At 41.3% G+C, this 12,608-nt stretch overlaps 1 protein-coding gene across 3 annotated transcripts in view; it reads left to right on the top strand.

The window, feature by feature from the left end:
• The first annotated feature begins 1,237 nt into the window (after positions 1–1,237).
• The window catches only part of LOC115197006 (non-muscle caldesmon), a 76,703-nt gene continuing 65,332 nt past the window's right edge, over positions 1,238–12,608 (top strand). The window contains exon 1 of one of the 3 annotated variants that reach the window (XM_029758120.1): positions 1,238–1,603. In XM_029758120.1, coding sequence (XP_029613980.1) covers positions 1,545–1,603 — 59 coding nt within the window. In that variant the 5' untranslated portion in view covers positions 1,238–1,544. The remainder of the gene's footprint in view (positions 1,604–12,608) is intronic. The other 2 variants (XM_029758118.1, XM_029758119.1) reach the window with 2 other exon arrangements.

The raw sequence follows: 12,608 nt of genomic DNA, 5'->3' as shown, positions 1-12,608 counted from the left end.
CAATTATTAATTTGTAGACATACTGGAATTCAAGCCAGACTAAGTCTGTGGCACAAAAGATACATCTCCTTCAAATGTTGCTATTTGTATTTATTAGGGATCCCCATAGCTGCTGCCATGACAGCAGCTACTCTTCCGGGGATCCAAACACACCAAAACACTTACATTACACACAAAACAAAAGATTAAACAGTACGTCATATAACACCGCTACACTACTACATATCCACAACACAAAATGCAGGATACCACCATACAACAATATTAAAATGTACTTGTGTGAAAAGTTTGGTTGCATTGACAACGACACACAATTCAATATCACTTTTGCAATACAGTAAACAGTAAATGTTTCAGTACTCCAGCATATTCGATTTGAAATAATACAATGATTCTGTGGTGATTCTGTGGTGTAGACTGTCAGCTTTGATTTGAGGGTCTTTTCATCCATATCAGGAGAACCATTTAAAAATTACAGCACTTTTTGTATGTACGCTGCAGCATGATTGAAATTTAAAGGCAATGTTCCCGGGTTTGCAGAGACTGCATCCGCGGTAAATGCTGCATTTATCGTCTCAATCGGAATTGACCTTTGAAATTTCGGATTGAATCGAGCCCTAACCCAGAACTCTGACATTGTTTTTCAAAATCAAATTTGGTTGTGCTTTTAGATGGCTGAAAGCATAGTGATAATACATTGGGAATTCAACAAACTTCTGGCTGTCTTTCTGAATATGTGCATAAAGAATGAAATCCCATTGATCAACGTCTCAACCAAATATGACCAACATTTCCACGTTGAAATGACATGGTGCGCCCAGTAGGCCTTCTCCAAATTCCACATGACTTATATATACACATATATACACATATATAAAACAGAACCTACTCAATATTGCTATTCATTATTAGTAATTCCAGGACCATTAAGTGTTGTTTGTGTCCAAACAGTCATATCTTTATTGTTTTTCTTAATCTTATCTAATCTGAGTGAAACTTGAGATCTGGGGAGTGCATAGGCTGGGCAACAGACAGAGAGACAGGGGTGGGTGTTAGGGGTCTGGATTAAAGAAGTCTGGGTTATCGTTTTACACCTCCCCCAGGGAAAGCCACATGACCCTGCAGAAGGGAGGTAAAAAGATGTTGGGCCACGTTCTGAGCACTCAATGAGAACCACATGTAGGACAGAGGGAGAGGAGGAGGAGAGCGGGAGAGAGGAGGAGGGGAGGTGGGCAGTGACTAAAGCCTGTCTCTGTGAGAGGAAAGAGAGTGCTGCTCTGAACGCTCCTCACATTTTCAACAGGCTGCGCAGGGGACAGGATCTAAGAGACCAGGAAGCCCTGTGTGTGTGTGTATGTGTCTGTGTGTGTGTCCGAGAGTGAATGAGTAGAAAAGGAGTACATAAATCTGTCTTATAGAAACCTCCACGCTGGCCATTGGGCTCAGAACTGGAAGATACAGAGAGGTTACTCTGAGGAAGAAGAGGAGCTACACTGTAATATATTTTTATCTGACTAAAGGGGGAAGAAGAGGAGAAAGGAGACATGTCACGTGCAATTCCGAGAAGAAACACCAGCAAGCAAGGTTTGCAGAACCTCTTGAAGTGAGTAAAAATATGACTACAGTTTTTGGAGTACAAATAGATTGATTAGAGAAAGAGAGTTTAAGTATGCTGTTTATCAGAAGAGAAGAGCTAGAGACAACTTTTTTTTAAGTTATGCCAAACTCTCGGAAATTGTCATAGTGCTATATTATTTTACAGGCAGCATGCTAGAGTAAATTGAGTTGTAGCTCCAGCCCCTTTCTCAAGCTCTTTGTTCTGTGGACACAAGGCAGCAATCAGGTTAATAGTTACTGTGACTGAGGCACAGGTACTGTGTGGATAAAACAGCACACAACTCAAACAAACGAAGCAGCTGGAAAATTCAAGACAAAATACTGTATACTAATCTATGAATGGTCTTCAATTACAGCTGACGGACGTGAGTCAGAACCTGTCCTCATTTAACTCAGAACAGCCTTTCTTGGCTGAGGAACCTGCTGCATTAATTTGTCTAAAATCCACATTTCATAAAAAAATACACTGAACTGTTCGATCTACTGCATAATATTATCCATATGTTAAACCATGTGTCCATATATCCCCAGTTCTGGCTAGCCTCTCCTTAGTAAACATGTTTGTCTGATTGGGCACCAGAGGGAAGGATCAGTGTTCTGTACTGTAGATGTGGGTCAGAGATCAGAGATCAAATCACACAGCAGCATACACAAAGCGTCTCAGAGTAGGAGTGCTGATCAAGGACCAGTTTTGCCTTTTAATAACGTGCCTTTTAAATCACAATGACTAAGAAGGGGGACCTGATCCTAAATCAGCACTCTTATTCTGAGACGCTTTATAAATACAGGCCCTGGGCTTTCTCCTGCTGCTCTGATTGCAGGAGGGGGTATTCAATGACCATTGCCCTGGGTCTTATCACTGTTGACACAACCTGGACAGGGACTGAAGCAGAGCACCACTCTGTCACCAGAGGCAGACCTTTTCATCAGCCCTCCTGACTGGGTTGTTTGTTGTTCCTTTAGGAGGCTTGGGGGGCGGTGGAAGAGAGATGGAGAGAGAAGTAGAGAGAGAGAGAGAGAGAGAAAGCGTGCGTGAGAGAGAGAGGGACAGAGAGAGGGAAGAAAAGAGAGATAAAGAGAAAGATTATGAGAGAGGTGCCCAAGGCTTTCTCTTCTGACTGAAGCTGAGGGAAATTCAGGCAGTGACCTGTGTCAGAAGTGACGGGTGACATGGGTAGCTTGATTGTGAAAGAGGCTGCTTATGGGTGGCGGCATGTTAGGTCTTTTTCCTTATTTTTTTCTTTCTTCCAGCGTTGCTCTGTGGGAGAAAGCAGGTAGTGAAAGAACAGTTTAGGTATTCTGTAAACTCTCAATATGAAGGGGGGTAGAGCATGGCACAACGCCAGGGTTGTAGGTTTGATTCCCAAGGGGGACCAGTATGAAACAATTCTGCAGAAGAGCATCTGCTAAATGACTGTAAATGGACATAACATGAGACTTAAAATAACATTGATTCCATCTAAAGAGAACCAATACAGTCTCATTAACTAACAGTCTTATTTACTTCCCAGTTTGAAGGAACACTGAATACTGTTTGGGAAAGGGACCTTAAGACACTTCAACCATTATGATCAACAAAAGAATAAGTGAAAGAGAGTGAATGAGTGCTGCATTCAGTCATCAATGAAAATACAATACTTTTGTTTTGATTGTGTTATCAGAGTTTTCCAATGTTGTAAATGGAAGAGGAGAGGCAAGCTTGAGGATTTCAGGTGTAGCAGAGCAGGTGTGGTTTGTCAAACAGCTGAGAGTTGAGGCTTAGGCTGCTCAGAGGGTGTGGAATATAAGATACATTTTTGTGGGTATTTTTTCAGTGCTGCCAAAACATTTTTTTCTCGCACACTCAAATCAAATCAAATTCTATTTGTCACATACACATGGTTAGCAGATGTTAATGCGAGTGTAGCGAAATGCTTGTGCTTCTAGTTCTGACCATGCAGTAATATCTAACAAGTAATCTAACCTAACAATTTCACAACAACTACCTTATACACAACTGTAAAGGAATGAATAAGAATATGTAGATAACAATATATGAATGAGCGATGGCCAAACGGCATAGGCAAGATGCAGTAGATGGTACAGAGTACAGTATATACATATGAGATGAGTAATGTAGGGTATGTAAACATTATATAAAGTGTCATTGTTAAAAGTGGCTAGTGATACATTTATTACATACATTTTTCCATTATTAAAGTGGCTAGAGATGAGTCATTATGTTGGCAGCAGCTGCTCAATGTTAGTGATGGCTGTTTAACAGTCTGATGACCTTGAGCTAGAAGCAGTATTTGCAGTCTCTCGGTCCCAGCTTTGATGCACCTGTACTGACCTTGCCTTCTGGATGATAGCGGGGTGAACAGGCAGTGGCTCGGGTGGTTGTTGTCCTTGATGAGCTTGTTGGCCTTCCTATGACATCGGGTGGTGTAGGTGTCCTGGAGAGCAGGTAGTTTACCCCCGGTGATGCTTTGTGCAGACCTCACTACCCTCTGGAGAGCCTTACGGTTGTTTGTGGAGCAGTTGCTGTACCAGGCGGTGATACAGCCCGACAGGATGCTCTCGATTGTGCATCTGTAAAAGTTTGTGAGTGTTTTTGGTGACAAGCCAAATTTCTTCAGCCTCCTGAGGTTGAAGAGGCCTTCTTCACCACGCTGTCTGTGTGGGTGTACCATTTCAGTTTGTCCGTGATGTGTATGCCGAGGAACTTAAACCTTTTCACCTTCTCCACTACTGTCCCGTCGATGTGGATAGGGGGGTGCTCCCTCTGCTGTTTCCTGAAGACCACGATCAACTTCTTTGTTTGGTTGACATTGAGTGAGAGGTTATTTTCCTGACACCACACTCCGAGGGCCCTCACCTCTTCCCTGTAGGCCGTTTCGTCGTTGTTGGTAATCAAGCCTGCCACTGAAGTGTCGTCTGCAAACTTGATGATTGAGTTGGAGGCATGCATGGCCACGCAGTCATGGGTGAACAGGGAGTACAGGAGAGGGCTGAGAATGCACACTTGTGGGGACCCAGTGTTGAGGATCAGCGTGGTGGAGATGTTGTTACCTACCCTCACCCCCTGGGGGCAGCCTGTCACAAAGTCCAGGACCCAGTTGCACAGGGCGGGGTCGAGACCCAGGGTCTCAAGCTTAATGATGAGTTTGGAGGGTACTATAGTGTTAAATGCTGAGCTGTAGTCGATGAACAGCATTCTCACATAGGTATTCCTCTTGTCCAGATGGGTTAGGGCAGTGTGCAGTGTGATTGCAATTGCGTCATCTGTGGACCTATTGGGGCAGTAATCAAATTGCAGTGGGTCTAGGGTGTCAAAGCACTTCATGATGACGGAAGTGAGTGCTACAGGGTGATAGTCATTTAGCTCAGTTACCTTCGCTTTCTTGGGAACTGAAACAATGGTGGCCCTCTTGAAGCATGTGGGAACAGCAGACTGGGATAAGGATTGATTGAATATGTCCGTAAACACACCAGCCAACTGGTCTGCGCATGCTCTGAGGACGCAGCTGGGGATGCCGTCTGGGCCGGCAGCTTTGCGGGGGTTAACACGTTTAAATGTTTTACTCACGTTGGCTGCAGTGAAGGAGAGCCCACAGGTTTTGGTACCGGGCCATGTCAGTGGCACTGTATTGTCCTCAAAGCGAGCAAAGAAGTTGTTTAGTTTGTCTGGGAGCAAGACATCGCGGTCCGCGACGGGGCTGGTTTTCCTTTTGTAGTCCGTGATTGACTGTAGACCCTGCCACATACCTCTTGTGTTTGAGCCGTTGAATTGCGACTCTACTTTGTCTCTATACTGACGCTTAGCTTGTTTGATTGCCTTGCGGAGGGAATAGCTACACTGTTTGTATTCGGTCATGTTTACGGTCACCTTGCCCTGATTAAAAGCAGTGGTTCGCACTTTCAGTTTTGCATGAATGCTGCCATCAATCCACGGTTTCTGGTTGGGGAATGTTTTAATAGATGCTGTGGGTACAACATCACCAATGCACTTGCTAATAAACTTGCTCACCTTATCAGCGTCTTCATCAATGTTGTTGTCCGACGCTATGCAGAACATATCCCATTCCACGTGATCGAAGCAATCTTGAAGCGTGGAATCAGATTGGTCGGACCAGCGTTGAACAGACCTGAGCAAGGGCGCTTCCTGTTTTAGTTTCTGTCTATAGGCTGGGAGCAACAAAATGGAGTCGTGGTCAGATTTTCCGAAAGGAGGGCGGGGGAGGGCTTTATTTGCGTCCTTCTTCTTACCAGAGACATGTTTGTTTCTGTCGGCGCGATGCGTGAAGAAGCCAGGTGGCTGTACCGACTCTGATGTCGTATCCGAGTGAGCCATGCTTCCGTGAAACAAAGAACGTTACAATCTCTGATGTCTCTCTGGAAGGCAAACCTTGCTCGGATTTCATCTACCTTGTTGTCAAGAGACTGGACATTGGCGAGTAGTATGCTCGGGAGCGGTGTGCGATGTGCCCGTCTACGGAGCCTGACCAGAAGACCTCTCCGTCTGCCCCTTCTGCGGCGCTGTTGTTTTGTGTCGCCTGCTGGGATCCGATCCATTGTCCTGGGTGGTGGACCAAACAGGGGATCCACTTCGGGAAAGTCGTATTCCTGGTCGTAATGTTGGTGAGTTGACGTTGCTCTTATATCCAATAGTTCCTCCCGACTGTATGTAATAAAACCTACAATTTCCTGGGGTAACAATGTAAGAAATAACACATAAAAAAACTAAATACTGCATAGTTTCCTAGGAACGCGAAGCGAGGTGGCCATCACTGTCGTCGCCGGAGAGCCACTTGTCTCTCAAACACTTGTCCCTTTGAAATGCTCTGTCAGTTGCTTTGACATGCCAATGAGAATGCTGTTTATCTTTAGGCACGGTGTTAAAGATGTGATTAACATCCAAAGATAGCATGTTTCAAACTGGTGTCGTCCCACAAGTTTTTGATGAACCTGATTATGGCTGCGTGTATGTGTGCGTGTGTGTGTGTGATACATTTTACTGGCCTTCTTGTTTACTCTGATGTTGCCATTTCTGAGTTAGGATGTTTTTACACATATCATACTGTAGACATAATTCTAGAAAATGTATGAGGGGAGGTGCCACTGGGCACAGATGTCAGTTCAAGTTTTAATTTACATTTGATTGAGTTGTCAACTAACGTGAATTCAACATGAAATCAAACATTTGAAACATGTCATTGTATTTAGGTTTAAAGTTCCCAAAATTCCTTTACATTGATGACATTCTGCGAATCCATTCAGTTGATTCAATGTCATAAAATGTTAGTTTTTGTTGAAATCATATGGAAACAACGTTGGTTCAGCCAGTTTGTGTCCAGTGAGATATCGCTTAAATTAACTGTCCAGTGTTCCCAGATTACTATGAAATATGACCTATAATTACATACAATTTGAGTGAAGTGGTTCTCCTTCCAAAAGTGTTAATTATGTTAAAAATAAGATTTTCCAAGTTGTAATGGTGTGGGCGTAACCCAACAACAGAATAGTGTGGGCATATACCGGTCATTAGACCGCTGATTGGCCAGCGTAACCCAACAACAGAATGGTGTGGGTGTATACCGTTCATTAGACTGCTGATTGGCCAGCTCATCCTCCTCAGATGTATGACATCATATTCTATGAGTGAATAGCAAGCATTTTCTAAACGGTCTGTTTGAGAAAAGTTTGATGTGGGGATTTTTTAAGTGTTTTTTTTCTCCAATTTATTCTTTGACCACAAATTTGAGTATAAGATGAGTCAACAACATTATTTGGCTATGAGTTAATTAACAGAACAGGCAGTGGTGGAAAAAGTACTCAATTGTCATACTTGAGTAAAAGTAAAGATACCTTTATAGAAAATGACTCAAGTAAAAGTGAAAGTCACCCAGGAAAATATTACATTAGTTAAAAGTCAAAGTATCTGGTCTCAAATGTACTTAAGTACAGTGGCGGAAAAAGTACTCAATTGTCATACGTCCATATTTTAAGCAAACCAGATGCCAGACAGAGACACATTCCCATACTCAGAGGCAGTAGGGATGACAATGCATTATATTGATAGGTGCATAAATTTGACTATATTGCTGTCCTGCCTGAGCATTTGAAATGTAGTACTTTCAGGTGTAGGGGAACATTCTGGGAGTAAAAGTACATATTTTCTTTAGGAATGTAGTGGAGAAAAAGTAAAAGTTGTCAAAAATATAAATACTAAAGTAAAGTAGATATACTCCCCCAAAAAACGACTTAAGTAGTACTTTAAGTATTTTACTTATGTACTTTACACCACTGGGTGAGGGAACCGTTAGGAGGGGAGTAGAATGCTCTTCAACCAATGTGTTTAGGGAACAGTCATAAACACTACAGCCAGGCCAGGGAGTGAATCAGAGCCGTGTCCCAAGAAGCACTTGGGCTAATCCTCAGTGCAGATGATACCACTCTGGGAGAGTGGAGAGAGATGGATGACATCAGCTTCAGACAGACACTCCTCCATCCCATCCCTTCCTTAGAAAGTGTCTGATTATGCCAAACCTCTCATCCACTTGTTTAACGGTTCTGTTGCCTCAGATATACTATCAAGTGAGTCCCATCCCATCATTAGAAGGTGTCTCACAATTGCCAAACCCTTGTAGTCTTTTGGAAATGTTTTTGTATTTTTTACAGATTTTCACCCCTGCAACGAAAGTATGGTTTTCAGTTTGTTCATGAACCCTCATCATCTTGTCTAAATGTTATGTTGTCTCAGATTTACTATCACGTGAGAAAGAGATATTGATGTTAGAAGCCAAACAAACTCAAAGTTTAGTCTTATTACTGGTAAAAAGCACTCTTACACTAAGCAATTAAACTGCCCTCTCAGAAAAATCACTTCACATAAGCGTAGCTTGGCTAGCTGCGCTTGTGTCCTAGAGATTTTTCTGAGATTGTTTCCATTTTTGTTCTGTCAGTTTTTGTTGGTATTGACACGCCGCTCTTTGAGGTACCAGATGAGGGCCTCTAAACACGTTTTATCTCATGTTGTAACATTCATTTGAATGGGTCAAGAAAGGCATGTTGGTCTGTTTTGAATGAAGTGAGAGAGCGACAGAGAGATTGAGGGCGCCTCCTCTGATAGATACATAAACTATAAAATCCCACACAGTGAGATAAGATAATATGCAAATGGTTTCACCAGAGCTGCTCAATGGGCAGCTTTATCATGGTATTCCAAGCCGTTGAGAAATTACGTGCTCAAATACAGTTCCAGTGAAAAGTTTGGACACACCTACTCATTCAAGGTTTTATTTTTACAATTTTCTACATTGTAGAATAATAGTGAAGACATCAAAACTTTGAAATAGCACATATGGAATCATGTAGTAACCAAAAAAGTGTTAACCTCTCTGGGCTATGTGGGACGATTTCGTCCCACCTACGTAACAGCCACTTCAATCCAGTGGCGCGATTTTTGAATCGTTAGAAATGCTATAACTTCAATTTCTCAAACATATGACTATTTCACAGCTATTTAAAGACAAGAATCTCGTTAACCTCTACGGGCCACGGGGGCAGTATTGAGAATTTTGAAAAAAATATGTGGCAATTTTTAACTGCCTCCTACACCAACTCAGAAGCTAGGATATGCATATTATTAACACATTCGGATAGAAAACACTCTGAATTTTCTAAAACAGTTTGAATGGTGTCTGTAAGTATAACAAAACTCATATTGCAGGCAAAAACCTGTGAAAAATAGATTAAAAAAATGAGAATTTTGTGACTGTACTATTTAGTGTCATTGTTTTAAAGATACCACAGTGAGAAAGGATTCAGTTCGCAACTCCTACTGCTTCCACTAGATGTCAACGATCTTTAGAAAGTTGTTTGAAGCATCTGTGATAAATACACACCGAATTAGAAAGCTTACAAGTTGACACGTCATCACTTCATTTTTTGCGCCTGCGCATGAATCTGAGAAGAGTGCCTTTGTCATTATCGTTTATTCTAGACACTTGATAGGTTGTGTGAAAATATTACTGATGTTTACTGATGTTTCACGTTAAAAATGGAACAAAAGATTAGTGCTAAACAACGTTTGACATGTTTAAACAAACGTAAATAGATTATTTACTAGGTTTTCTTTAGTTTTTCGACGTGACTTTACACTGCCCACCTCATTTTGTGGGAGCCTACTGAACGCTAACTATTTGGACATAAATTATGAACTTTGTCAAAAGAAACCACATTTGTTCTGGACCTGGGATCTCTGGCAGCGCCTTCTGATGGAGATAATCAAAGGTAAGGGGATATTTAGAATGTTATTATCGATATTAGATGATGCTAATGCTAACGGTATAGCTTAGCTTAGCTTAGCATATAGCTTATTGTTGTTAGCATAGTACCCAGTTTATACAAAATGTGATTTCCCAGTAAAGTTATTTTGAGATCTGGCCCTTCGGTAGCAATTACGAGATGATAATATATTATTCTTTGAATGACAATATTATAATTTACCAATGTTTTCGAATAGTAATTCCGTGATTTGTAATGCTGGATTCACTGGGTGCATTCGAGCCGAAAAAAATTCTGAATTTCACCGCGACTGTAAATGCTGTTTTTGGATATAAATATGAACTTGATGGAACTAAAAATGCATGTATTGTATAACATAATGTCCTATGAGTGTCATCTGATGCAGATTGTCAAAGGTAAGTGCATAATTCTAGCTAGTTTTCTGTCTGTTGATGCCCTTCTTTGAATTGGCTAAACATTACACGCAGCTATTGTTAATGTACTCTCCTCACATAACCTAACTTTATGCATTCTCCGTAATGCCTCTGAAAATCGGACAGCTTGGTTAGATTTAGGAGATATATCTTTCAAATGGAGGAAAATAGTTGATTATTTGATTTTTTGAAATGATTACTCTTGCAGTTTTGAATTCCCCGCCATGGTCACATGACAATGAATCCCAATACCGGGATAAGATCGGGATAAGATCCTCAACAGGTTAATCTAACCCCACTGTCCGATTTCAAAAAGGCTTTACAACAAAAGCAAAACATTAGATTATGTCAGCAGAGTACCCAGCCAGAAATAATCACACAGCCATTTTTCAAGCTAGCATATCATGTCACATAAACCCAAACCATATCTAAATGCAGCACTAACCTTTGATGATCTTCATCAGATGACACACCTAGGACATTGTGTTATACAATACATGCATGTCTGTTCAATCAAGTTCATATTTATATCAAAAACCAGCTTTTTACATTAGCATGTGACGTTCAGAACTAGCATTCCCACCGAACACTTCCGGTGATTTTACTAAATTACTCACGATAAACGTTCACAAAAAGCATAACAATTATTTTAAGAATTATAGATACATTACCCCTCTATGCACTCGATATGTCCGATTTTAAAATAGCTTTTCGGATGAAGCACATTTTGCAATAATCTAAGTACATAGCCCGGCATTACAGGGCTAGCTATTTAGATACCCACCCAGTTCAGCCTCCACCAAAATCACATTTCCTATAAGAAAAATGTTCTTACCTTGCTTGTTCTTCATCAGAATACACTGCCAGGACTTCTACTTCAATAACAAATGTTGGTTTGGTCCCAAATAATCCATCGTTATGTTCCAACAGCGACGTTTTGTTCGTGAGTTCTAGAATGCTTCTTCGCGGTGTCGCGCATGGCGCATTGGCGTGTCAAAAATGTCTAAATATTCCATTACCGTACTTCGAAGCATGTCAACCGCTGTTTAAAACCAATTTTTATGCCATTTATGTCATAGAGAAGTGTTAATATTCCGACCGGGAGTATGCATTGAGCCTAAACAGCCGAATAAAATTTCTCCTCAGAAGCGACTCATGCACGCGCATCATTGAAAGGTCCTCCGAGCATCCACTTACAAAAGGCGATAATATATTTCAACCTGAGGTTCCCTCGTAAACCTTCAGTTATTTCGCGGGCTCTGAGAGCCTATTGGAGCCCTGGGAATTGTCACGTTACAGCTAAGATCCTTACTTTTCAATAAAAAGAGGTAAGACGCACGACTCCTTGTCAGACAGGGTACTTCCTGCTTGAAGCCTTGTCAGGTTTTTGCCTGCCATAGGAGTTCTGTTATACTCACAGACACCATTCAAACAGTTTTAGAAAATTCAGAGTGTTTTCTATCCAAACCTGAACAATAATATGCATATTCTAGCTTCTGAGTTGGTGTAGGAGGCAGTTAAAAATGGGAACATATTTTTTCCAAAATTCTCAATACTGCCCCCTATACCAAAGAGGTTAAACAAATCAAAATATGTTTTAGATTCTTCAAAGTAGACACCCTTTGCCGTAATGACATCTTTGCGTTCTCTCAACAAACTTAAAAAATATATATATATTTCACCTTTATTTAACCAGGTAGGCCAGTTGAGAACAAGTTCTCATTTAAAACTGCGACCTGGCCAAGATAAAAACAAAGCAGTGCGACAAAAACAACAACACAGAGTTACACATAAAAAAAAACTTACAGTCAATAACACAATAGAAAAGAAAAATAGAAAAATCTATGTACAGTGTGTGCAAATGTAGAAGAGTAGGGAGGTAGGCAATAAATAGGCCATAGAGGTGAAATAATTACAATTTAGCATTAATACTGGAGTGATAGACGTGCAGATGATGACATGCAAGTAGAGATACTGGGGTGCAAAAGAGCAAGAGGGTAAGTAATAATATGGGGATGAGGTAGTTGGGTGTGCTATTTACAGATTGGCTGTGTACAGGTACAGTGATCGTAAGCTGCTCTGACAGCTGATGCTTAAAGTTAGAGAGGGAGATATAAGGCTCCAGCTTCAGAGATTTTTGCAATTTGTTGACCAGTGCAATATACCTGCTGGAGCGCATACTACGGGTGGGTGTTACTATGGTGACCAGTGAGCTGAGATAAGGCGGGGCTTTACCTAGCAAAGATTATAGATGACATTATAGATGACCTGGAGCCAGTGGGTTTCACA

This window comes from Salmo trutta, chromosome 7 (assembly GCF_901001165.1).
Source record: "Salmo trutta chromosome 7, fSalTru1.1, whole genome shotgun sequence".
NCBI lineage: Eukaryota > Metazoa > Chordata > Actinopteri > Salmoniformes > Salmonidae > Salmo > Salmo trutta.
This window is presented reverse-complemented; position numbering and strand designations above follow the sequence as displayed.